The sequence below is a fragment of the Heterodontus francisci genome, chromosome 26 (assembly GCF_036365525.1).
Source record: "Heterodontus francisci isolate sHetFra1 chromosome 26, sHetFra1.hap1, whole genome shotgun sequence".
In the NCBI taxonomy this organism is placed as follows: domain Eukaryota; kingdom Metazoa; phylum Chordata; class Chondrichthyes; order Heterodontiformes; family Heterodontidae; genus Heterodontus; species Heterodontus francisci.
In genome coordinates this window covers 13,803,262-13,828,036 of record NC_090396.1, presented here as the reverse complement: position 1 = coordinate 13,828,036, position 24,775 = coordinate 13,803,262, and the positions used below count along the sequence as shown (strand labels likewise).

The 24,775-nt window shown below is 62.5% G+C and overlaps 1 protein-coding gene across 2 annotated transcripts in view; it reads left to right on the top strand.

Moving 5' to 3' along the window:
* Positions 1-21,758, top strand: part of fads6 (fatty acid desaturase 6) — a 405,131-nt gene extending 383,373 nt beyond the window's left edge. Inside the window, exons 4-6 of one of the 2 annotated variants that reach the window (XM_068057824.1) lie at positions 15,183-15,370; positions 18,620-18,799; positions 18,947-21,758. In XM_068057824.1, coding sequence (XP_067913925.1) covers positions 15,183-15,370; positions 18,620-18,799; positions 18,947-19,096 — 518 coding nt within the window. In that variant the 3' untranslated portion in view covers positions 19,097-21,758. The remainder of the gene's footprint in view (positions 1-15,182; positions 15,371-18,619; positions 18,800-18,946) is intronic. The other variant, XM_068057825.1, reaches the window with a different exon arrangement.
* The last annotated feature ends 3,017 nt before the right edge of the window (positions 21,759-24,775 follow it).

Here is a 24,775-nt window from a genome sequence, read left to right as displayed (position 1 = left end):
TCCGCACTCCCCTCCCGTCCCCGCTCCCCTCCTTTCCCCGCTCCCCTCCTTTCCCCGCTCCCCTCCCGTCCCCGCTCCCCTCCATTTCCCGCTCCCCTCCTGTCCCGGCTCCCCTCCGTTCCCTGCTCCCATCCTGTCCACGATCCCCTCCTTTCCCCGCTCCCCTCCTGTCCCCGCTCCCCTCCCGTCTCCGCTCCCCTCCTGTCCACTCTCCCCTCCCGTCCCTGCTCCACTCCTTTCCCCGCTCCCCTCCCATCCCCGGTCTCCTCCCGTCCCCTCTCCCCTCCCGTTCCCGCTCCCCTCCTTTCCCCGCTTCCTTCCCGTCCCCGCTCCCCTCCCGTCCCCTCTCCCCTCCCGTTCCCGCTCCCCACCTTTCCCCGCTTCCTTCCTGAACCCGCTCCCCTCCTTTCTCCACTCCCCTCCTGTCCCCGCTCCCCTCCCGTCCCTGCTCCCCTCCCCGCTCCCCTCCTGTACCCGCTCCCCTCCTGTACCCGCTCCCCTCCTTTCACCGCTCCCCTCCTGTACCCGCTCCCCTCCTTTCACCGCTCCCCTCCTGTACCCGCTCTCCTCCTTTCTCCGCTCCCCTCCCGTCCCCACTCCCCTCCCGTCCCCACTCCCCTCCCCGTTCCCCTCCTGTACCCGCTCCCCTACTTTCCCCGCTCCCCTCCTTTCCCTGCTACCCTCCCCGCTCCCCTCCCCTACCCGCTCCCCTCCCGTCCCCGCTCCCCTCCTGTACCCGCTCCCCTCCTGTCCCCGCTCCCCTCCTTTCCCCGCTCCCCTCCTGTACCCGCTCCCCTCCTTTCCCCGCTCCCCTCCCCGCTCCCCTCCTGTACCCGCTCCCCTCCTTTCCCCGCTCCCCTCCCCGCTCCCCTCCTGTCCCCGCACCCCTCCTGTACCCGCTCCACTCCTTCCTCCACTCCCCTCCTGTCCCCGCTCCCCTCCTTTCACCGCTCCCCTCCTGTACCCGCTCCCCTCCTTTCACCGCTCCCCTCCTGTACCCGCTCTCCTCCTTTCTCCGCTCCCCTCCCGTCCCCGCTCCCCTCCCTTCCCCGCTCCCCTCCTGTCCCCGCACCCCTCCTGTACCCGCTCCCCTCCTTCCTCCACTCCCCTCCTGTCCCCGCACCCCTCCCATCCCCGCTCCCCTCCCGTCCCCGCTCCCCTCCCTTCCCCGCTCCCTTCCTGTCCCCGCTCCCCTCCCGTACCCGCTCCCCTCCTTTCCCCGCTCCCTTCCTTTCCCCGCTCCCCTCCCGTTCCTGCTCCCCTCCCGTCCCCGCTCCCCTCCTTTCCCCGCTTCCCTCCTGTCTCCGCTCCCTTCCTGTCCCCGCTCCCCTCCCGTCTCCGCTCCCCTCCCTTCCCCGCTCCCCTCCTTTCCCCGCTTCCCTCCTGTCCCCGCTCCCCTCCCGTCCCCGCTCCCCTCCTTTCCCTGCTTCCCTCCTGTCCCCACTCCCCTCCCGTCCCCGCTCCCCTCCTTTCCCCGCTTCCCTCCTGTCTCCGCTCCCCTCCCGTCACCGCTCCCCTCCCTTCCCCGCTCCCCTCCTGTCCCCGCACCCCTCCTGTACCCGCTCCCCTCCTTCCTCCACTCCCCTCCTGTCCCCGCTCCCCTCCCATCCCCGCTCCCCTCCCGTCCCCGCTCCCCTCCCTTCCCCGCTCCCTTCCTGTCCCCGCTCCCCTCCCGTACCCGCTCCCCTCCTTTCCCCGCTCCCTTCCTTTCCCCGCTCCCCTCCCGTTCCTGCTCCCCTCCCGTCCCCGCTCCCCTCCTTTCCCCGCTTCCCTCCTGTCTCCGCTCCCTTCCTGTCCCCGCTCCCCTCCCGTCTCCGCTCCCCTCCCTTCCCCGCTCCCCTCCTTTCCCCGCTTCCCTCCAGTCCCCGCTCCCCTCCCGTCCCCGCTCCCCTCCCTTCCCCGCTCCCCTCCTTTCCCTGCTTCCCTCCCGTTCCCGCTCCCCTCCTTTCCCCGTTTCCTTCCTGTACCCGCTCCCTTCCTTTCCCCGCTCCCCTCCTGTACCCGCTCCCCTCCTTTCTCCACTCCCCTCCTGTCCCCGCTCCCCTCCCGTCCCCACTCCCCTCCCGTCCCCACTCCCCTCCCCGTTCCCCACCTGTACCAGCTCCCCTACTTTCCCCGCTCCCCTCCTTTCCCTGCTACCCTCCCCGCTCCCCTCCCCTCCCCGCTCCCCTCCCGTCCCCGCTCCCCTCCCCGCTCCCCTCCTGTACCCGCTCCCCTCCTGTCCCCGCTCGCCTCCTTTCCCCGCTCCCCTCCTGTACCCGCTCCCCTCCTTTCCCCGCTCCCCTCCCCGCTCCCCTCCTGTACCCGCTCCCCTCCTTTCCCCGCTCCCCTCCCCGCTCCCCTCCTGTCCCCGCACCCCTCCTGTACCCGCTCCCCTCCTTCCTCCACTCCCCTCCTGTCCCCGCTCCCCTCCCATCCCCGCTCCCCTCCCGTCCCCGCTCCCCTCCCTTCCCCGCTCCCCTCCCGTCCCCGCTCCCCTCCTTTCCCCACTTCCCTCCTGTCTCCACTCCCTTCCTGTCCCCACTCCCCTCCTGTCCCCGCTCCCCTCCCATCCCCGCTCCCCTCCCGTCCCCGCTCCCCTCCCTTCCCCGCTCCCCTCCCGTCCCCGCTCCCCTCCTTTCCCCGCTTCCCTCCTGTCTCCACTCCCTTCCTGTCCCCGCTCCCCTCCCGTACCCGCTCCCCTCCTTTCCCCGCTCCCTTCCTTTCCCCGCTCCCCTCCCGTTCCTACCCCCCTCCTGTCCCCGCTCCCCTCCTTTCCCCGCTTCCCTCCTGTCCCCGCTCCCCTCCCTTCCCCGCTCCCCTCCTTTCCCCGCTTCCCTCCTGTCTCCGCTCCCCTCCCGTCCCCGCTCCCCTCCCTTCCCCGCTCCCCTCCTTTCCCCGCTTCCCTCCTGTCCCCGCTCCCCTCCCGTCTCCGCTCCCCTCCTGTCCAGTCTCCCCTCCCGTCCCTGCTCCACTCCTTTCCCCGCTCCCCTCCCATCCCCGGTCTCCTCCCGTCCCCGCTCCCCTCCCGTCCCCTCTCCCCTCCCGTTCCCGCTCCCCTCCTTTCCCCGCTTCCTTCCCGTCCCCGCTCCCCTCCCGTCCCCTCTCCCCTCCCGTTCCCGCTCCCCTCCTTTCCCCGTTTCCTTCCTGTACCCGCTCCCCTCCTTTCTCCACTCCCCTCCTGTCCCCGCTCCCCTCCCGTCCCCACTCCCCTCCCGTCCCCACTCCCCTCCCCGTTCCCCTCCTGTACCCGCTCCCCTACTTTCCCCGCTCCCCTCCTTTCCCTGCTACCCTCCCCGCTCCCCTCCCCTCCCCGCTCCCCTCCCGTCCCCGCTCCCCTCCCCGCTCCCCTCCTGTACCCGCTCCCCTCCTGTCCCCGCTCCCCTCCTTTCCCCGCTCCCCTCCCCGCTCCCCTCCTTTCCCCGCTCCCCTCCTGTACCCGCTCCCCTCCTGTCCCCGCTCCCCTCCTTTCCCCGCTCCCCTCCCCGCTCCCCTCCTTTCCCCGCTCCCCTCCTGTACCCGCTCCCCTCCCCTCCCCGCTCCCCTCCCGTCCCCGCTCCCCTCCCCGCTCCCCTCCTGTACCCGCTCCCCTCCTGTCCCCGCTCCCCTCCCGTCCCCGCTCCCCTCCCCGCTCCCCTCCTTTCCCCGCTCCACTCCTGTACCCGCTCCCCTCCTTTCCCCGCTCCCCTCCCCGCTCCCCTCCTGTACCCGCTCCCCTCCTTTCCCCGCTCCCCTCACCGCTCCCCTCCTGTCCCCGCTCCCCTCCCATCCCCGCTCCCCTCCCGTCCCCGCTCCCCTCCCTTCCGCGCTCCCCTCCCGTCCCCGCTCCCCTCCTTTCCCCGCTTCCCTCCTGTCTCCACTCCCTTCCTGTCCCCGCTCCCCTCCCGTCCCCGCTCCCCTCCTTTCCCCACTCCCTTCCTTTCCCCGCTCCCCTCCCGTCCCCGCTCCCCTCCCTTCCGCGCTCCCCTCCCGTCCCCGCTCCCCTCCTTTCCCCGCTTCCCTCCTGTCTCCACTCCCTTCCTGTCCCCGCTCCCCTCCCGTCCCCGCTCCCCTCCTTTCCCAGCTCCCTTCCTTTCCCCGCTCCCCTCCCGTTCCTGCTCCCCTCCCGTCCCCGCTCCCTTCCTTTCCCCGCTCCCCTCCCGTTCCTGCTTCCCTTCCCGTCCCCGCTCCCCTACCGCCCCCGCTCCCCTCCCTTCCCCGCTCCCCTCCTTTCCCCGCTTCCCTCCTGTCCCCGCTCCCCTCCTGTCCCCGCTCCCCTCCTTTCCCTGCTTCCCTCCTGTCCCCACTCCCCTCCCATCCCCGCTCCCCTCCTTTCCCCGCTTCCCTCCTGTCTCCGCTCCCCTCCCGTCCCCGCTCCCCTCCCGTCCCCGCTCCCTTCCTTTCCCCGCTTCCCTCCCGTCCCCGCTCCCCTCCTTTCCCTGCTTCCCTCCTGTCCCCGCTCCCCTCCCGTCCCTGCTCCACTCCTTTCCCCGCTCCCCTCCCATCCCCAGTCTCCTCCCGTCCCCGCTCCCCTCCCGTCCCCTCTCCCCTCCCGTTCCCGCTCCCCTCCTTTCCCCGCTTCCTTCCTGTACCCGCTCCCCTCCTTTCCCCGCTCCCCTCCTGTACCCGCTCCCCTCCTTTCTCCACTCCCCTCCTGTCCCCACTCCCCTCCCCGCTCCCCTCCTGTACCCGCTCCCCTACTTTCCCCGCTCCCCTCCTTACCCTGCTACCCTCCCCGCTCCCCTCCCCTCCCCGCTCCCCTCCCGTCCCCGCTCCCCTCCCCGCTCCCCTCCTGTACCCGCTCCCCTCCTGTCCCCGCTCCCCTCCTTTCCCCGCTCCCCTCCTTTCCCCAGTCTCCTCCCGTCCCCGCTCCCCTCCCGTCCCCTCTCCCCTCCCGTTCCCGCTCCCCTCCTTTCCCCGCTCCCCTCCTGTACCCGCTCCCCTCCTGTACCCGCTCCCCTCCTTTCCCCGCTCCCCTCCCCGCTCCCCTCCTGTCCCCGCACCCCTCCTGTACCCGCTCCCCTCCTTTCTCCACTCCCCTCCTGTCCCCGCTCCCCTCCTTTCCCCGCTTCCCTCCTGTCTCCACTCCCTTCCTGTCCCCGCTCCCCTCCCGTCCCCGCTCCCCTCCTTTCCCCGCTCCCCTCCCGTTCCTGCTCCCCTCCCGTCCCCGCTTCCCTCCTGTCTCCGCTCCCTTCCTGTCCCCGCTCCCCTCCCATCCCCGCTCCCCTCCCTTCCCCGCTCCCCTCCTTTCCCCGCTTCCCTCCTGTCCCCGCTCCCCTCCCGTCCCCGCTCCCCTCCTTTCCCTGCTTCCCTTCTGTCCCCACTCCCCTCCCGTCCCCGCTCCCCTCCTTTCCCCGCTTCCCTCCTGTCTCCGCTCCCCTCCCGTCCCCGCTCCCCTCCTTTACCCGCTTCCCTCCTGTCCCCGCTCCCCTCCCGTACCCGCTCCCCTCCTTTCCCCGCTTCCCTCCTGTCTCCGCTCCCTTCCTGTCCCCGCTCCCCTCCTTTCCCCGCTTCCCTCCTGTCTCCGCTCCCCTCCCGTCCCCGCTCCCCTCCCTTCCCCGCTCCCCTCCCTTCCCCGCTCCCCTCCTTTGCCCGCTTCCCTCCTGTCCCCGCTCCCCTCCCGTCCCCGCTCCCCTCCCTTCCCCGCTCCCCTCCCTTCCCCGCTCCCCTCCTTTGCCCGCTTCCCTCCTGTCTCCGCTCCCCTCCCGTCCCCGCTCCCCTCCCTTCCCCGCTCCCCTCGTTTGCCCGCTTCCCTCCTATCCCTGCTTCCATCCAGTCCCCGCTCCCCTCCTGTCCCCACTCCCCTCCTTTCCCCGCTCCCCTCCGGTCCCCACTCCCCTCCTTTCCATGCTTCCATCCAGTCCCCGCTCCCCTCCCGTCCCCACTCCCCTCCTTTCCCTGCTCCCCTCCCGTCCCCACTCCCCTCCTTTCCCTGCTCCCCTCCCGTCCCCACTCCCCTCCTTTCCCTGCTCCCCTCCCGTCCCCACTCCCCTCCTTTCCCTGCAACCCTCCCCGCTCCCCTCCCCTCCCGTCCCCACTCCCCTCCTTTCCCTGCTCCCCTCCCGTCCCCACTCCCCTCCTTTCCCTGCTCCCCTCCCGTCCCCACTCCCGTCCTTTCCCAGCTCCCCTCCCTTCCCCGCTCCCCTCCTTTCCCCGCTTCCCTCCTGTCCCCGCTCCCCTCCCGTCCCGCACCCCTCCCGTCCCCACTCCCCTCCTTTCTCTGCTCCCCTCCCGTCCCCGCTCCCCTCCTTTCCCCGCTTCCCTCCCTTCCCCGCTCCCCTCCTTTCCCCGCTTCCCTCCTGTCCCCGCTCCCCTCCCGTCCCGCACCCCTCCCGTCCCCACTCCCCTCCTTTCCCTGCTCCCCTCCCGTCCCCACTCCCCTCCTTTCCCTGCTCCCCTCCCGTCCCCACTCCCCTCCTTTCCCCGCTTCCTTCCTGTACCCGCTCCCCTCCTTTCCCCGCTCCCCTCCTGTACCCGCTCCCCTCCTTTCTCCACTCCCCTCCTGTCCCCGCTCCCCTCCCGTCCCCACTCCCCTCCCCGCTCCCCTCCTGTACCCGCTCCCCTACTTTCCCCGCTCCCCTCCTTTCCCTGCTACCCTCCCCGCTCCCCTCCCCTCCCCGCTCCCCTCCCGTCCCCGCTCCCCTCCCCGCTCCCCTCCTGTACCCGCTCCCCTCCTGTCCCCGCTCCCCTCCTTTCCCAGCTCCCCTCCTGTACCCGCTCCCCTCCTTTCCCCGCTCCCCTCCTGTACCCGCTCCCCTCCTGTACCCGCTCCCCTCCTTTCCCCGCTCCCCTCCCCGCTCCCCTCCTGTCCCCGCACCCCTCCTGTACCTGCTCCCCTCCTTTCTCCACTCCCCTCCTGTCCCCGCTCCCCTCCCTTCCCCGCTCCCCTCCCGTCCCCGCTCCCCTCCCTTACCCGCTCCCGTCCCGTCCCCGCTCCCCTCCTTTCCCCGCTTCCCTCCTGTTTCCACTCCCTTCCTGTCCCCGCTCCCCTCCCGTCCCCGCTCCCCTCCTTTCCCCGCTTCCCTCCTGTCTCCGCTCCCTTCCTGTCCCCGCTCCCCTCCCGTCCCCGCGCCCCTCCCCTTCCCCGCTCCCCTCCTTTACCCGCTTCCCTCCTGTCCCCGCTCCCCTCCCGTCCCCGCTCCCCTCCTTTCCCTGCTTCCCTCCTGTCCCCACTCCCCTCCCGTCCCCGCTCCCCTCCTTTCCCCGCTTCCCTCCTGTCTCCGCTCCCCTCCCCTCCCCGCTCCCCTCCTTTCCCCGCTCCCCTCCCGTCCCCGCTCCCCTCCTTTCCCCGCTCCCCTCCTTTCCCTGCTTCGTTCCTGTCCCCACTCCCCTCCCGTCCCCGCTCCCCTCCTTTCCCCGCTTCCCTCCTGTCTCCGCTCCCCTCCCGTCCCCGCTCCCCTCCTTTCCCCGCTTCCCTCCTGTCCCCGCTACCCTCCCGTCCCCGCTCCCCTCCTTTCCCTGCTTCCCTCCTGTCTCCGCTCCCTTCCTGTCCCCGCTCCCCTCCTTTCCCCGCTTCCCTCCTGTCTCCGCTCCCCTCCCGTCCCCGCTCCCCTCCCTCGCTCCCCTCCTTTCCCCGCTTCCCTCCTGTCCCCGCTCCCCTCCCGTCCCGTCCCCGCTCCCCTCCCATCCCCGCTCCCCTCCTATCCCTGCTTCCATCCAGTCCCCGCTCCCCTCCCGTCCCCACTCCCCTCCTTTCCCCGCTCCCGTCCCGTCCCCGCTCCCCTCCTTTCCCCGCTTCCCTCCTGTTTCCACTCCCTTCCTGTCCCCGCTCCCCTCCCGTCCCCGCTCCCCTCCTTTCCCCGCTCCCCTCCTTTCCCCGCTCCCCTCCCGTCCCTGCTCCCCTCCCGTCCCCGCTCCCCTCCTTTCCCCGCTTCCCTCCTGTCTCCGCTCCCTTCCTGTCCCCGCTCCCCTCCCGTCCCCGCTCCCCTCCCTTCCCCGCTCCCCTCCTTTCCCCGCTTCCCTCCTGTCCCCGCTCCCCTCCCGTCCCCGCTCCCCTCCTTTCCCTGCTTTCCTCCTGTCCCCACTCCCCTCCCGTCCCCGCTCCCCTCCTTTCCCCGCTTCCCTCCAGTCCCCGCTCCCCTCCCGTCCCCACTCCCCTCCTTTCCCCGCTCCCCTCCCGTCCCCACTCCCCTCCTTTCCCTGCTCCCCTCCCGTCCCCACTCCCCTCCTTTCCCTGCTCCCCTCCCGTCCCCACTCCACTCCTTTCCCTGCTCCCCTCACATCCCCGCTCCCCTCCCGTCCCCGCTCCCCTCCCTTACCCGCTCCCATCCCGTCCCCGCTCCCCTCCTTTCCCCGCTTCCCTCCTGTTTCCACTCCCTTCCTGTCCCCGCTCCCCTCCCGTCCCCGCTCCCCTCCTTTCCCCGCTCCCCTTCTTTCCCCGCTCCCCTCCCGTCCCTGCTCCCCTCCCGTCCCCACTCCACTCCTTTCCCTGCTCCCCTCCCGTCCCCACTCCCCTCCTTTCCCTGCTCCCCTCCCGTCCCCGCTCCCCTCCCGTCCCCGCTCCCCTCCCTTACCCGCTCCCGTCCCGTCCCCGCTCCCCTCCTTTCCCCGCTTCCTTCCTGTTTCCACTCCCTTCCTGTCCCCGCTCCCCTCCCGTCCCCGCTCCCCTCCTTTCCCCGCTCCCCTCCTTTCCCCGCTCCCCTCCCGTCCCTGCTCCCCTCCCGTCCCCGCTCCCCTCCTTTCCCCGCTTCCCTCCTGTCTCCACTCCCTTCCTGTCCCCGCTCCCCTCCCGTCCCCGGTCCCCTCCCTTCCCCGCTCCCCTCCTTTCCCCGCTTCCCTCCTGTCCCCGCTCCCCTCCCGTCCCCGCTCCCCTCCCTTCCCTGCTGCCCTCCTGTCCCCACTCCCCTCCCGTCCCCGCTCCCCTCCTTTCCCCGCTTCCCTCCTGTCTCCGCTCCCCTCCCGTCCCCGCTCCCCTCCTTTCCCCGCTCCCCTCCCGTCCCCGCTCCCCTCCTTTCCCCGCTCCCCTCCTTTCCCTGCTTCCCTCCTGTCCCCACTCCCCTCCCGTCCCCGCTCCCCTCCTTTCCCCGCTCCCTCCTGTCTCCGCTCCCCTCCCGTCCCCGCTCCCCTCCTTTCCCCGCTTCCCTCCTGTCTCCGCTCCCTTCCTGTCCCCGCTCCCCTCCTTTCCCCGCTTCCCTCCTGTCTCCGCTCCCCTCCCGTCCCCGCTCCCCTCCCTCGCTCCCCTCCTTTCCCCGCTTCCCTCCTGTCCCCGCTCCCCTCCCGTCCCGTCCCCGCTCCCCTCCCATCCCCGCTCCCCTCCTATCCCTGCTTCCATCCAGTCCCCGCTCCCCTCCCGTCCCCACTCCCCTCCTTTCCCCGCTCCCCTCCCGTCCCCACTCCCCTCCTTTCCCTGCTCCCCTCCCGTCCCCACTCCCCTCCTTTCCCTGCTCCCCTCCCGTCCCCACGCCCCTCCTTTCCCTGCTCCCCTCCCGTCCCCGCTCCCCTCCCGTCCCCGCTCCCCTCCCTTACCCGCTCCCGTCCCGTCCCCGCTCCCCTCCTTTCCCCGCTTCCCTCCTGTCTCCGCTCCCTTCCTGTCCCCGCTCCCCTCCCGTCCCCGCTCCCCTCCCTTTCCCGCTCCCCTCCTTTCCCCGCTTCCCTCCTGTCCCCGCTCCCCTCCCGTCCCCGCTCCCCTCCTTTCCCTGATTCCCTCCTGTCCCCACTCCCCTCCCGTCCCCGCTCCCCTCCTTTCCCCGCTTCCCTCCTGTCTCCGCTCCCCTCCCGTCCCCGCTCCCCTCCTTTCCCCGCTCCCCTCCTTTCCCTGCTTCCCTCCTGTCCCCACTCCCCTCCCGTCCCCGCTCCCCTCCTTTCCCCGCTTCCCTCCTGTCTCCGCTCCCCTCCCGTCCCCGCTCCCCTCCTTTCCCCGCTTCCCTCCTGTCCCCGCTCCCCTCCCGTCCCCGCTCCCCTCCTTTCCCTGCTTCCCTCCTGTCCCCGCTCCCCTCCCGTCCCCGCTCCCCTCCTTTCCCTGCTTCCCTCCTGTCCCCGCTCCCCTCCCGTCCCCACTCCCCTCCTTTCCCCGCTTCCCTCCTGTCTCCGCTCCCTTCCTGTCCCCGCTCCCCTCCTTTCCCCGCTTCCCTCCTGTCTCCGCTCCCCTCCCGTCCCCGCTCCCCTCCTTTCCCCGCTTCCCTCCTGTCTCCGCTCCCTTCCTGTCCCCGCTCCCCTCCTTTCCCCGCTTCCCTCCTGTCTCCGCTCCCCTCCCGTCCCCGCTCCCCTCCCTCGCTCCCCTCCTTTCCCCGCTTCCCTCCTGTCCCCGCTCCCCTCCCGTCCCGTCCCCGCTCCCCTCCCATCCCCGCTCCCCTCCTATCCCTGCTTCCATCCAGTCCCCGCTCCCCTCCCGTCCCCACTCCCCTCCTTTCCCCGCTCCCCTCCCGTCCCCACTCCCCTCCTTTCCCTGCTCCCCTCCCGTCCCCACTCCCCTCCTTTCCCTGCTCCCCTCCCGTCCCCACTCCCCTCCTTTCCCTGCACCTTTCCCGTCCCCGCTCCCCTCCCGTCCCCGCTCCCCTCCCTTACCCGCTCCCGTCCCGTCCCCGCTCCCCTCCTTTCCCCGCTTCCCTCCTGTTTCCACTCCCTTCCTGTCCCCGCTCCCCTCCCGTCCCCGCTCCCCTCCTTTCCCCGCTCCCCTCCTTTCCCCGCTCCCCTCCCGTCCCTGCTCCCCTCCCGTCCCCGCTCCCCTCCTTTCCCCGCTTCCCTCCTGTCTCCGCTCCCTTCCTGTCCCCGCTCCCCTCCCGTCCCCGCTCCCCTCCCTTCCCCGCTCCCCTCCTTTCCCTGCTTCCCTCCTGTCCCCACTCCCCTCCCGTCCCCGCTCCCCTCCTTTCCCCGCTTCCCTCCTGTCTCCGCTCCCCTCCCGTCCCCGCTCCCCTCCTTTCCCCGCTTCCCTCCTGTCCCCGCTCCCCTCCCGTCCCCGCTCCCCTCCTTTCCCCGCTCCCCTCCTTTCCCTGCTTCCCTCCTGTCCCCACTCCCCTCCCGTCCCCGCTCCCCTCCTTTCCCCGCTTCCCTCCTGTCTCCGCTCCCCTCCCGTCCCCGCTCCCCTCCTTTCCCCGCTTCCCTCCTGTCCCCGCTCCCCTCCCGTCCCCGCTCCCCTCCTTTCCCTGCTTCCCTCCTGTCCCCGCTCCCCTCCCGTCCCCGCTCCCCTCCTTTCCCTGCTTCCCTCCTGTCCCCGCTCCCCTCCCGTCCCCGCTCCCCTCCTTTCCCCGCTTCCCTCCTGTCTCCGCTCCCTTCCTGTCCCCGCTCCCCTCCTTTCCCCGCTTCCCTCCTGTCTCCGCTCCCCTCCCGTCCCCGCTCCCCTCCCTCGCTCCCCTCCTTTCCCCGCTTCCCTCCTGTCCCCGCTCCCCTCCCGTCCCGTCCCCGCTCCCCTCCCATCCCCGCTCCCCTCCTATCCCTGCTTCCATCCAGTCCCCGCTCCCCTCCCGTCCCCACTCCCCTCCTTTCCCCGCTCCCCTCCCGTCCCCACTCCCCTCCTTTCCCTGCTCCCCTCCCGTCCCCACTCCCCTCCTTTCCCTGCTCCCCTCCCGTCCCCACTCCCCTCCTTTCCCTGCTCCCCTCCCGTCCCCGCTCCCCTCCCGTCCCCGCTCCCCTCCCTTACCCGCTCCCGTCCCGTCCCCGCTCCCCTCCTTTCCCCGCTTCCCTCCTGTTTCCACTCCCCTCCCGTCCCAGCTCCCCTCCTTTCCCCGCTCCCCTCCTTTCCCCGCTCCCCTCCCGTCCCCGCTCCCCTCCTTTCCCCGCTCCCCTCCTTTCCCTGCTTCCCTCCTGTCCCCACTCCCCTCCCGTCCCCGCTCCCCTCCTTTCCCCGCTTCCCTCCTGTCTCCGCTCCCCTCCCGTCCCCGCTCCCCTCCTTTCCCCGCTTCCCTCCTGTCCCCGCTCCCCTCCCGTCCCCGCTCCCCTCCTTTCCCTGCTTCCCTCCTGTCCCCGCTCCCCTCCCGTCCCCGCTCCCCTCCTTTCCCTGCTTCCCTCCTGTCCCCGCTCCCCTCCCGTCCCCGCTCCCCTCCTTTCCCCGCTTCCCTCCTGTCTCCGCTCCCTTCCTGTCCCCGCTCCCCTCCTTTCCCCGCTTCCCTCCTGTCTCCGCTCCCCTCCCGTCCCCGCTCCCCTCCCTCGCTCCCCTCCTTTCCCCGCTTCCCTCCTGTCCCCGCTCCCCTCCCGTCCCGTCCCCGCTCCCCTCCCATCCCCGCTCCCCTCCTATCCCTGCTTCCATCCAGTCCCCGCTCCCCTCCCGTCCCCACTCCCCTCCTTTCCCCGCTCCCCTCCCGTCCCCACTCCCCTCCTTTCCCTGCTCCCCTCCCGTCCCCACTCCCCTCCTTTCCCTGCTCCCCTCCCGTCCCCACTCCCCTCCTTTCCCTGCTCCCCTCCCGTCCCCGCTCCCCTCCCGTCCCCGCTCCCCTCCCTTACCCGCTCCCGTCCCGTCCCCGCTCCCCTCCTTTCCCCGCTCCCCTCCTTTCCCCGCTCTCCTCCCGTCCCTGCTCCCCTCCCGTCCCCGCTCCCCTCCTTTCCCCGCTTCCCTCCTGTCTCCGCTCCCTTCCTGTCCCCGCTCCCCTCCCGTCCCCGCTCCCCTCCCTTCCCCGCTCCCCTCCTTCCCCCGCTTCCCTCCTGTCCCCGCTCCCCTCCCGTCCCCGCTCCCCTCCTTTCCCTGATTCCCTCCTGTCCCCACTCCCCTCCCGTCCCCGCTCCCCTCCTTTCCCCGCTTCCCTCCTGTCTCCGCTCCCCTACCGTCCCCGCTCCCCTCCTTTCCCCGCTCCCCTCCTTTCCCTGCTTCCCTCCTGTCCCCACTCCCCTCCCGTCCCCGCTCCCCTCCTTTCCCCGCTTCCCTCCTGTCTCCGCTCCCCTCCCGTCCCCGCTCCCCTCCTTTCCCCGCTTCCCTCCTGTCCCCGCTCCCCTCCCGTCCCCGCTCCCCTCCTTTCCCTGCTTCCCTCCTGTCCCCGCTCCCCTCCCGTCCCCGCTCCCCTCCTTTCCCCGCTTCCCTCCTGTCTCCGCTCCCTTCCTGTCCCCGCTCCCCTCCTTTCCCCGCTTCCCTCCTGTCTCCGCTCCCCTCCCGTCCCCGCTCCCCTCCCTCGCTCCCCTCCTTTCCCCGCTTCCCTCCTGTCCCCGCTCCCCTCCCGTCCCGTCCCCGCTCCCCTCCCATCCCCGCTCCCCTCCTATCCCTGCTTCCATCCAGTCCCCGCTCCCCTCCCGTCCCCACTCCCCTCCTTTCCCCACTCCCCTCCCGTCCCCACTCCCCTCCTTTCCCTGCTCCCCTCCCGTCCCCACTCCCCTCCTTTCCCTGCTCCCCTCCCGTCCCCACTCCCCTCCTTTCCCTGCTCCCCTCCCGTCCCCACTCCCCTCCTTTCCCTGCTCCCCTCCCGTCCCCACTCCCCTCCTTTCCCTGCAACCCTCCCCGCTCCCCTCCCCTCCCGTCCCCACTCCCCTCCTTTCCCTGCTCCCCTCCCGTCCCCACTCCCCTCCTTTCCCTGCTCCCCTCCCGTCCCCACTCCCCTCCTTTCCCCGCTCCCCTCCCGTCCCCGCTCCCCTCCCTTCCCCGCTCCCCTCCTTTCCCCGCTTCCCTCCTGTCCCCGCTCCCCTCCCATCCCGCTCCCCTCCCGTCCCCACTCCCCTCCTTTCCGTGCTCCCCTCCCGTCCCCACTCCCCTCCTTTCCCTGTTCCCCTACCGTCCCCACTCCCCTCCTTTCCCTGCTCCCCTCCCGTCCCCACTCCCCTCCTTTCCCTGCTCCCCTCCCGTCCCCGCTCCCCTCCTTTCCCTGCTCCCCTCCCGTCCCCACTCCCCTCCTTTCCCTGCTACCCTTCCCACTCCCCTCCCATCCCCAGTCTCCTCCCGTCCCCGCTCCCCTCCCGTCCCCTCTCCCCTCCCGTTCCCGCTCCCCTCCTTTCCCCGCTCCCCTCCTGTACCCGCTCCCCTCCTTTCCCCGCTCCCCTCCCCGCTCCCCTCCTGTACCCGCTCCCCTCCTTTCCCCGCTCCCCTCCCCGCTCCCCTCCTGTCCCCGCACCCCTCCTGTACCCGCTCCCCTCCTTTCTCCACTCCCCTCCTGTCCCCGCTCCCCTCCTTTCCCCGCTTCCCTCCTGTCTCCACTCCCTTCCTGTCCCCGCTCCCCTCCCGTCCCCGCTCCCTTCCTTTCCCCGTTCCCCTCCCGTCCCCGCTCCCCTCCCCTCCCTTCCCTGCTACCCTCCCCGCTCCCCTCCCCTCCCCGCTCCCCTCCCGTCCCCGCTCCCCTCCTTTCCCCGCTCCCCTCCCATCCCCGCTCCCCTCCCTTCCCCACTCCCCTCCTTTCCCCGCTTCCCTCCTGTCTCCGCTCCCTTCCTGTCCCCGCTGCCCTCCCCTCACCTCTACCTTCCCGTCCCAGCTCCCCTGCCGTCCCCTCTCCCCTCCCGTCCCCGCTCCCCTCCTTTCCCCGCTCCCCTCCCGTCCCCGCACCCCTCCTGTACCCGCTCCCCTCCCGTCCCTGCTCCCCTCCTTTCCCAGCTTCCATCCAGTCCCCGCTCCCCTCCTGTCCCCGCTCCCCTCCCGTCCCCTCTACCTTCCCGTCCCAGATCCCCTCCCGTCCCCTCTCCCCTCCCGTCCCCGCTCCCCTTCTTTCCCCGCTTCCCTCCCGTCCCCGCACCCCTCCCGTCCCCGCTCCCCTCCTTTCCCAGCTTCCATCCAGTCCCCGCTCCCCTCCTGTCCCCGCTCCCCTCCCGTCCCCTTTACCTTCCCGTCCCAGCTCCCCTCCCGTCCCCTCTCCCCTCCCGTCCCCGCTCCCCTCCCGTCCCCGCTCCCCTCCTTTCCCCGCTTCCCTCCCGTCCCCGCACCCCTCCCGTCCCCACTCCCCTCCTTTCCCCGCTCCTCTCCCGTCCCCACTCCCCTCCTTTCCCCGCTCCCCTCCTGTCCCCAACACTCACTATGGTTGCATGTTGACATATTCACATGCCAGTGCGAATTACTATTGGCAAGCTCGGGTGCTGATGTAAACGGTGCATACACAGCATCATACTGGCAGGATGAAAGCGTTCTGGGTGTGTGCACAGTTCGGACTGCAGTGATGACATCAACGCTTGCACAAAATAAGAATGATTGATTGTCAGAAGTAATTAACTGGCAGTGAGGCCCTTTGCAATGTCCTGAATATGAAAGGCATTAAATAAATGCAAGTTTCTTCATTCTGTCTCCTTTCTCAGCTGTGGGGTCCAGTCTGGGCAGTTTGGAGATGTGGGGAGTCAAGCCCTAATGTAAACTGTTGGACTGAAACCAATGTCATGAAATCTTTTGCCAGGACTGATCCATGATCTGCCGGTAATGACTGTCATCAGGACCCTCTCAACAATCACCCTGGGGATGTGGGCCCATTGCTGGCTCCTTATCCACCTGTCTGGTTTTCAATCGCTGCTCTCTGCCTTTCTCTGTATGCTGCTGTACAAGGCCTCTTACTCCATTCCATACATACACGTCAATATATTTCAGGTAGGATCTGGGTATGAGGAGTGTGTTGGTGCAAATCGTGGCGGCAAGTGCAACCTCTCTTTGGCAGGGAGATTTGTTGCAACATCTCCTGCAGCCTGTCTAAACTTGAATTTATTGATCGTATGCTGGTTAGTGCACTGCTGAACTTTATTTTCTTGATCACCCCAAGCTGTAAACAGCCCAACCCAATCTAAATACTCAACACTCACTCCATCGCCTCCACTCTGAACTCACTCCGTCGTCCTCATTCCCAACTCACTTCGTCGTTCTCATTCCCAACTCACTCTGTCGTTCCCATTCCCAACTCACTCCATCGAACCCATTCCCAACTCACTCCATCGTCCCCATTCCCAACTCACTCCGTTGTCCCCATTCCCAACTCACTCCATTATCCCCATTCCCAATTCACTCCATCGTCCCCATTCCTAACTCACTCCATCGTTCCCATTCCCAACTCACTCCATTGTCCCCAATTCCTAACTCACTCCATTATCCCCATTCCCAATTCACTCCATCGTCCCCATTCCTAACTCACTCCATCGTTCCCATTCCCAACTCACTCCATTGTCCCCAATTCCTAACTCACTCCATCGTCCCCATTTCCCAACTCACTCCATCGTCCCCATTTCCCAATTCACTCCATCGTCCCCAATTCCTAACTCACTCCATTGTCCCCATTCCCAACTCACTCCATCGTTCCCATTCCCAACTCACTCCATCGTTCCCATTCCCAACTCACTCCATCGTCCCCATTCCCAACTCACTCCATCGTCCCCATTCCCAACTCACTCCATTATCCCCATTCCCAACTCACTCCATCGTTCCCATTTTCCAACTCACTCCATCGCCCTCATTCCCAACTCACTCCATTATCCCCATTCCCAACTCACTCCATCGCCCCCGCCCCCAGCTCTGAACACAGTTTTTCTGCATTTCTCTAAGTATGGAACCCCTCATCTCTCTCTCTCACACAAGTCCTTCCTCCCACAATCTTCATCTTTATAATTTGACAGCATATATTCACTATTCGTCCATTTCCCTAATCTCTTTCAATCTCCTGGTTGTCCTGGGCTTGATGCCTTGTCCTTTTACCTGGGTTTTCCAATCCAATTAAATCATTCTGACTGCAATACACTGCCCCTTTTAATGTGGATTTTTGTCTTTGCTCATGCAGTTATGATTCGCGCACACAATCTTGTATACTGTGATGCAATGAGGTAACCATGACAATTAAATAATGCGGAGTAAAACTTAGCTCACCTATACCCACTTCACAATTAATCCTGTGTACATGAACCTTTTGAGACTTTTGGGCTGGCAGGGGTGAGGGGGGAAATAAAGAGTGACACTGGACTGGGGGAGGGAATAAAGAGTGACATTGGACTGGGGGAGGGAATAAACAGTGACACTGAACTGTGGGAGGAAATAAAGAGCATCACAAGGCTGGAGGAGGAAATAAAGAGTGACTCTGGGTTGGGGGAGAGAATAAACAGTGACACTGGGCTGGGGGAGAGAATAAACAGTGACACTGGGCTGGGGGAGAGAATAAAGAGACACACGGGACTGGGGGAGAGAATAAAAAGTGACTCTGGGCTGGGGGAGAGAATAAAGAGTGACTCTGGCTAGAGAAGAGAATAAAGAGTGACTCTGGGCTGGGGGAGGGAATAAAGAGTGACTCTGGGCTGGGGGAGGGAATAAAGAGTGACTCTGGGCTGGGGGAGGGAATAAAGAGTGATTCTGGCTAGAGAAGAGAATAAAGAGTGACTCTGGGCTGGGGGCGGGAATAAAGAGTGATTCTGGGCAGGGGGCGGGAATAAAGAGTGATTCTGGGCAGGGGGAGGGAATAAAGAGTGATTCTGGGCAGGGGGAGGGAATAAAGAGTGACTCTGGGCAGGGGGAGGGAATAAAGAGTGACTCTGGGCAGGGGGAGGGAATAAAGAGTGACTCTGGGCTGGGGGAAGGAATAAAGAGTGATTCTGGGCAGGGGGAGGGAATAAAGAGTGACTCTGGGCTGGGGGAGGGAATAAAGAGTGACTCTGGGCAGGGGGAGGGAATAAAGAGTGACTCTGGGCAGGGGGAGGGAATAAAGAGTGATTCTGGGCAGGGGGAGGGAATAAAGAGTGACTCTGGGCAGGGGGAGGGAATAAAGAGTGACTCGGGGCTGGGGGAGGGAATAACGAGTGACTCGGGGCTGGGGGAGGGAATAAAGAGTAACTCTGGGCTGGGGGAGGGAATAAAGAGTGACACTGGGCTGGGGAAGGGAATAAAGAATTACACTGGGCTGGGGAAGGGAATAAAGAGTGACTCTGGGCTGGGGGAGGGAATAAAGAGTGACTCTGGGCAGGGGAGGGATTAAAGAGTGACTCTGGGCAGGGGAGGGAATAAAGAGTGACACTGGGCAAGGGGAGGGAATAAAGAGTGACACTGGGCTGGGGAAGGGAATAAAGAGTGACACTGGGCTGGGGAAGGGAATAAAGAGTGACACTGGGCTGTGGAAGGGAATAAGGAGTGACTTTGGGCAGGGGGAGGGAATAAAGAATGACACTGGGCTGGGGAAGGGAATAAAGAGTGACACTGGGCTGGGGAAGGGACTAAAGAGTGACACTGGACAAGGGGAGGGAATAAAGAGTGACACTGGGCAAGGGGAGGGAATAAAGAGTGACTCTGGGCAGGGGGAGGGAATAAAGAATGACACTGGGCTGGTCCTCCCCGTGTATCTCTTAGAGTTGTGGGGATATTTAAATATGTAGGTGATATTAGAAATGTTAGGAGCAGGAGGAGGCCTTTCAGCCCCTCTGCCATGCTCCACCATTCAACTAAATCATGGCTGATCTCTGTCAATTCCATTTAGCTGCCTTTGCCTTACCTACCTCCATTAATCCCCTTACTCCACAAAATCTGTCCATCTCAGTTTTTAAATTTCCAATTGACCCACAGCCTCAACAGCTTTTTGGGGAGAGAGTTCCAGATTCCCATTACTCTTTGTGCGATGAACAATTGATTACTGACATCACCCCTGAATGGCCTAGCTCTAACTTTAATAATATGCCCCCTTGTTCCAGGCTCCTCCCATCAGAGACAATAGTTTCTCTCTCTCTACCCTATTGAATCCTGTAATCACTTTTAAACCTATTAGTCCAGCCCAGATTCACACCCAGGTAAAGGTGCAGGGTCTAAACTGTTGTGCACCCAGTCCCAACACTTGTGTCAGGTGATGGATGATTAAATTTTTTTTATTATTTTTGTAAGCATATTGGATTGGCGATGTTCTCTCCTACAAAGAAACCAAAGAGAATCTACCAGATGGCCTATGGAGTGTTGAACCTGCCACGGAACATACTGCTGGATTGGTCCTTCGGGCACTCGCTCATCAACTGCCATGTGGAGCACCATTTGTTCCCCACATTGTCGGACAACATGTGTATGAAGGTAGCTGTGACGGGAGAGTTAGGATACTCGAGGGATGGGGTGTGATGGGGCCAGTGGCATTTTTGTAACTCTGACTGTCTCCTAACAAGAAAGGTGGGTAATGATTTATTTTTGTTCCTTCTGAAACTTTCCTTTTATCCTTTGCAGGTGAAGCCGATTGTATCAAACTACTTCAAACAACACAACATCCCTTACAATGAGGACAGCTACCTCTCGCGCCTTCGCTTGTTCATTGACAAGTATGAAGAACTGATGGTTGATGCACCGCAGCTAACTGAGTTAGTGGGTATTCAGTGAGAGGGTGCACAGGCTGCCTCACAGTGCCTTCAACACTGAGCATCTTCAATCAACTTCAAAGATGGGGTACTGAGCATTACACAACTGTTTAAAGGGGAATTACACAACTGTTTAAAGGGGAATTACACAATTGTTTAAAGGGGAAATACACAGCTGTTTAAAGGGGAATTACACAACTGTTTAAAGGGGAGTTACACAATTGTTTAAAGGGGAATTACACAACTGTTTAAAGGGGAATTACACAACTGTTTAAAGGTGAAATACACAACTGTTTAAAGGGGAGTTACACAATTGTTTAAAGGGGAATTACACAATTGTTTAAAGGGGAATTACACAACTGTTTAAAGGGGAGCTACAGAACTATTTAAAGGGGAAATACACAACTGTTTAAAGGGGAAATACACAACTGTTTAAAGGGGAATTACACAACTGTTTAAAGGGGAGCTACAGAACTATTTAAAGGGGAATTACACAACTGTTTAAAGGGGAAATACACAACTGTTTAAAGGGGAGCTACAGAACTATTTAAAGGGGAATTACACAACTGTTTAAAGGGGAAATACACAACTGTTTAAAGGGGTATTACATGACTTGTGTACCTGGGTGTTCCCAATAGCTCACCTGAGAAAGGCAGTGGGTACCTGAGCCTCCAATATGCTCGGCTGTGATGCCCCTCATTGGTCAGGACCCTGTCAACAGCTGACAGTCACAGCTCACCCAGAAAACATGGTGGCGAGGGAAAGTGTCAGCTGTGACGCAGTCGATAGTACTCTCGCCCCTGAGTCAGAAGGTTTGGGGCAAGTCTTCCTCAAAATCCAGGCTGGCGCTCCAACACAGTACAGTGGGAGTGCTGCACTGTCAGAGGTGCTGTCTCAGATGAGATGTTAAACAAGGCCCCGTCTGCCCTCTCAGGTCAGAGAGTTTGATGTAGATCAGTGGAGTTCTCCCCACAGTCCTGGCCTGTATTTATCTCTCAATCAACATTCCTAAAAAAATTATCTGGTCATTGCTGTTTGTGGGATCTTGCTGTGTGCAAATTGGCTGCCATTTTTCCTACATTACCACAGTGACTACACCTCAAAAGTACTTCATTGGCACCTTGGGTCATCCTGAGGAGAAGGGCGCTATATAAATTCAGGTCTTTGGGCAACTAGCAGGAACCTGTTGTACCCTGTTTGAGCACAGCACAAGCTCAGTGAATAGCACATAGACTGGTCAACTCCTGCTTTGTTTGAATCAGTTACAGGTTTATTGACAAATTCCCAGGCAATTGCACAATCGCTCCCTAAAGAGTGAAAGAAATTGCAGCCAAGAGGGCATGCAAGTCCGAGTCAGAATGCAATTGGTACGAGTGGAAGACATGTTGTAGGGTGTGGACTTGCATCTGCACTCTCCCTGTCTCCCTCTCCCTGTCTCCCTCTCCCTGTCTCCCTCTCCCTGTCTCCCTCTCCCTGTCTCCCTCTTCCTGTCTCCCTCTCCCTGTCTCCCTCTCCCTGTCTCTCTCTCCCTGTCTCTCTCTCCCTGTCTCCCTCTCCCTGTCTCCCTCTCCCTGTCTCCCTCTCCCTGTCTCTCTCTCCCTGTCTCCCTCTCCCTGTCTCCCTCTCCCTGTCTCCCTCTCCCTGTCTCCCTCTCCCTGTCTCCCTCTCCCTGTCTCCCTCTTCCTGTCTCCCTCTCCCTGTCTCCCTCTCCCTGTCTCTCTCTCCCTGTCTCTCTCTCCCTGTCTCTCTCTCCCTGTCTCCCTCTCCCTGTCTCTCTCTCCCTGTCTCTCTCTCCCAGCCTCTCTCCCAGCCTCTCTCCCAGTCACTCTCCGCTAGTGACGTTCCCAGTCTCTCTCCCGGTCACTCTCCCACTCTTTTTCCCAGTCACTTTCCACTAGTGACGTTCCCAGTCTCTCTCCCCAGTCACTCTCTGCTAGTGATGTTCCCGGTCTCTCTCCCGGTCACTCTCCCACTCTTTTTCCCAGTCACTTTCCACTAGTGACGTTCCCAGTCTCTCTCCCCAGTCACTCTCTGCTAGTGATGTTCCCGGTCTCTCTCCCGGTCACTCTCCCACTCTTTTTCCCAGTCACTTTCCACTAGTGACGTTCCTAGTCACTCTCCTAATCTCTCTCTCAGTCACTCTCCACCTATTATGAGGAGCAGATTGTTAACTGATGACCGATTCCGATTGGGAAATTGGCTGCAATCGCCAACTATTCCAAGCACGACACCAACGTGGAAAGCAGAACATTATCCGGTTGTTGTTGCTTCCTTTCCCACCATCTCCTCCTTTACGCAGTGCAGATGACAGTACTAGTGAGGAGTTGCATTAAGTGCTGGAACTGTTGAGGGGAGTGGGAATCCCCAGACAAGGGAATAAGTGTGTACACTGAGGTGAATAAGTGTGCACACTGAAGGGGATAAGTGTGTACACTGTGGGGAATAAGTGTATACACTCAGTGTCTTTAAATAGCTGTTGAGTTACATCAATGTTTGGGAGAAACTTTTAAAACTGTGATAGATGTTATGTCAGCCTGGTACTCTAATGGACTATTGCTGTTGCAAGGAGACTAACATTACATTATGGTCTATATACTGAGAAAAACTGTAATGTAATTCTTGCCTTTTTGTTTCGTTATGCTTCGTTAGTGTTTAATTTGTAATAAATATGCCAATTAATTTAACCTGTATAACTCTGACGTTTGATATTGATAGTTGTGAATGGTGGTGGACAATTAAACAACTAACTGGAGGAGGAGGCTCCACAAATATCCTCATCCTCAATGATGGGGGAGCCCAGCACATCAGTGTGAAAGATAAGGCTGAAGCATTTGCAACAATCTTCAGCCAGAAGTGCCAAGTTGATGATCCATCTCGGCCCCCTCCTGAAGTCTCCAGCATCACTGATGCCAGTCTTCAGCCAATTCGAATCATTCCGTGTGATATCAAGAAACGACTGAAGGCACTGGATACTGCAAAGGCTATGGGCCCTGACAATATTCCGGCAATAGTACTGAAGACCTGTGCTCCAGAACTTGCCGCGCCCCTAACCAAGCTGTTCCAGTACAGCTACAACACTGGCATCTACCCGGCAATGTGGAAAATTGCCCATGTATGTCCTGTACACAAAAAACAGGACAAGTCCATCCCGGCCAATTACCGCCCCATCAGTCTACTCTCGATCATCAATAAAGTGATGGAAGGTGTTATCAACAGTGCCATCAAACAGCACTTGCTTAGCAATAACTTGCTCAATGACACTCACTTTGGGTTCCACCAGGGCCACTCAGCTCCTGACCTCATTACAGCCTTGGTTCAAACATGGACAAAAGAGCTGAACTCAAGAGGTGAGGTGAGTGTGACTGCCCTTGACATCAAGGCAGCATTTGACCGAGTATGGCATCAGGAGCCCTAGCAAAACTGAAGTCAATGTGAATCGGGGGAAAACTCTCCACTGGTTGGAGTCATACCTAGCGCAAAGGAAGATGGTTGTGGTTGTTGGAGGTCAGTCATCTGAGCTCCAGGACATCACTGCAGGAGTTCCTCAAGGTAGTGTCCTAGGCCCAACCATCTTCAGCTGCTTCATGAATGACCTTCCTTCAATCATAAGGTCAGAAGTGGGGATGTTCACTGATGATTGCACAATGTTCAGCACCATTCACGACTCCTTAGATATTGAAGCAGTCCATGTAGAAATGCACAAGACCTGGACAATATCCAGGCTTGGAGCGAAAGGTCAGAGTATTAGAGTCATACAGCATAGAAACAGACCCTTCGGCCCACCGCGTCCTTGCCGACCATAATGCCTATCTATACTAATCCCACTTGCCTGCATTAATTCCATATCCCTCTATGCCTTGCTCATTAAAGTATCTGTCCAGATGCCTCTTAAATGTTGCTACTGTTCCTGCCTCCACCACCTCCTCTGGCAGCTCATTCCAGATACCCACTATTCTTTGTGTGAAAAATTTACCCCTTTGATCCCCTTTAAACCTCCTCCCTCTCACCTTAAATCTATGCCCTCTAGTTTTAGTCACCCCTACCATGGGAAACAGACTCTGGCTATCTACCCTATCTCTGCCTCTCATAATTTTATACACCTCTATTATGTCCCCTCTCAGCCTCCTTCGCTCCAGGGAAAACAGACCCAGCCTATCCGGCAGGGCGGCACAGTGGCACAGTGGTTAGCACCGCAGCCTCACAGCTCCAGGGACCCGGGTTCAATTTTGGGTACTGCCTGTGTGGAGTTTGCAAGTTCTCCCTGTGCCTGCGTGGGTTTCCTCCGGGTGCTCCGGTTTCCTCCCACATGCCAAAAGACTTGCAGGTTGATAGGTAAATTGGCCATTATAAATTGCCCCTAGTATAGGTAGGTGGTAGGGAAATATAGGGACAGGTGGGGATGTGGTAGGAATATGGGATTAGTGTAGGATTAGTATAAATGGGTGGTTGATGGTCGGCACAGACTCGGTGGGCCGAAGGGCCTGTTTCAGTGCTGTATCTCTAATCTAATCTAATCTAATCTATCCAATCTCTCTCTATAACTCAAGCCCTCCAAACCAGGCAACATCCTTGTGAATCTTTTCTGCACCCTCTTTAGCTTAATCACATCTTTCCTGTAGTGCTGCGACCAGAACTGCACACAGTACTCCAAATGCGGCCTAACCAACATTATGTACAAAGTGGCAAATAACATTCACGCCACACAAGTGCCAGGCAATGACCATCTCCAACAAGAGAGAATCTAACCAGCTCCCCTTGACATTCAATGGCATTACCATCGCTGAATCCCCCACTATCAACATCCTAGGGATTACCATTGACCAGAAACTGAATTGGAGAAGCCATATAAATACCATGGTTACAAGAGCAGGTCAGAGGCTAGGAATCCTGATGCGAGTAACTCACCTCCTGACTCCCCAAAGCCTGTCCACCATCTACAAGGCACAAGTCTGGAGTGTGATGGAATACTCTCCACTTGCCTGGATGGGTGCAGCTCCAACAACACTCAAGAAGCTCAACACATCCAGGACAAAGCAGCCCGCTTGATTGGCACTCCATCTACAAACATTCACTCCCTCCACCACCGACACACAGTGGCAGCAGTGTGTACCGTCTACAAGATGCACTGCAGCAATGCACCAAGACTTCACAGGCAACACCTTCCAAACCCGCGACCTCTACCAACTAGAAGGACAAGGGCAGCAAATGCATAGGAACACCACCACCTGCAAGTTCCCCTCCAAGCCACCACACCATCCTGACTTGGAACTATATCACCATTCCTTCACTGTCGCTGGGTCAAAATCCTGGGACTCCCTTCCTAACAGCACTGTGGGTGTTCCTCCCCAACATGGACTGCAGCGGTTCAAGAAGGCAGCTCACCACCACCTTCTCAAGGGCAATTAGGGATGGGCAATAAATGCTGGCCTGGCCAGCGATGCCCACATCCCATGAAACGAATAAAAAAATTTTTTTGCCTTAGTGGGTAGACTGGAGATAGATGGGAATCCAACATAAATTCCAATGGCCAGGTTACCACAGTGAGATCCATTGCACGAACCGGGCCATGTTAACTAGTGAGAGCAGAACTCCTGAGTAAGCAGTCTCCTGTTTAACTGAGACATTTGCTCAGGGGGAATGCTGAGCAACCTGAGGACAGAAACCTCTGCAGTAGTTCTCCTTTGTTTATGATTGGCGTTTG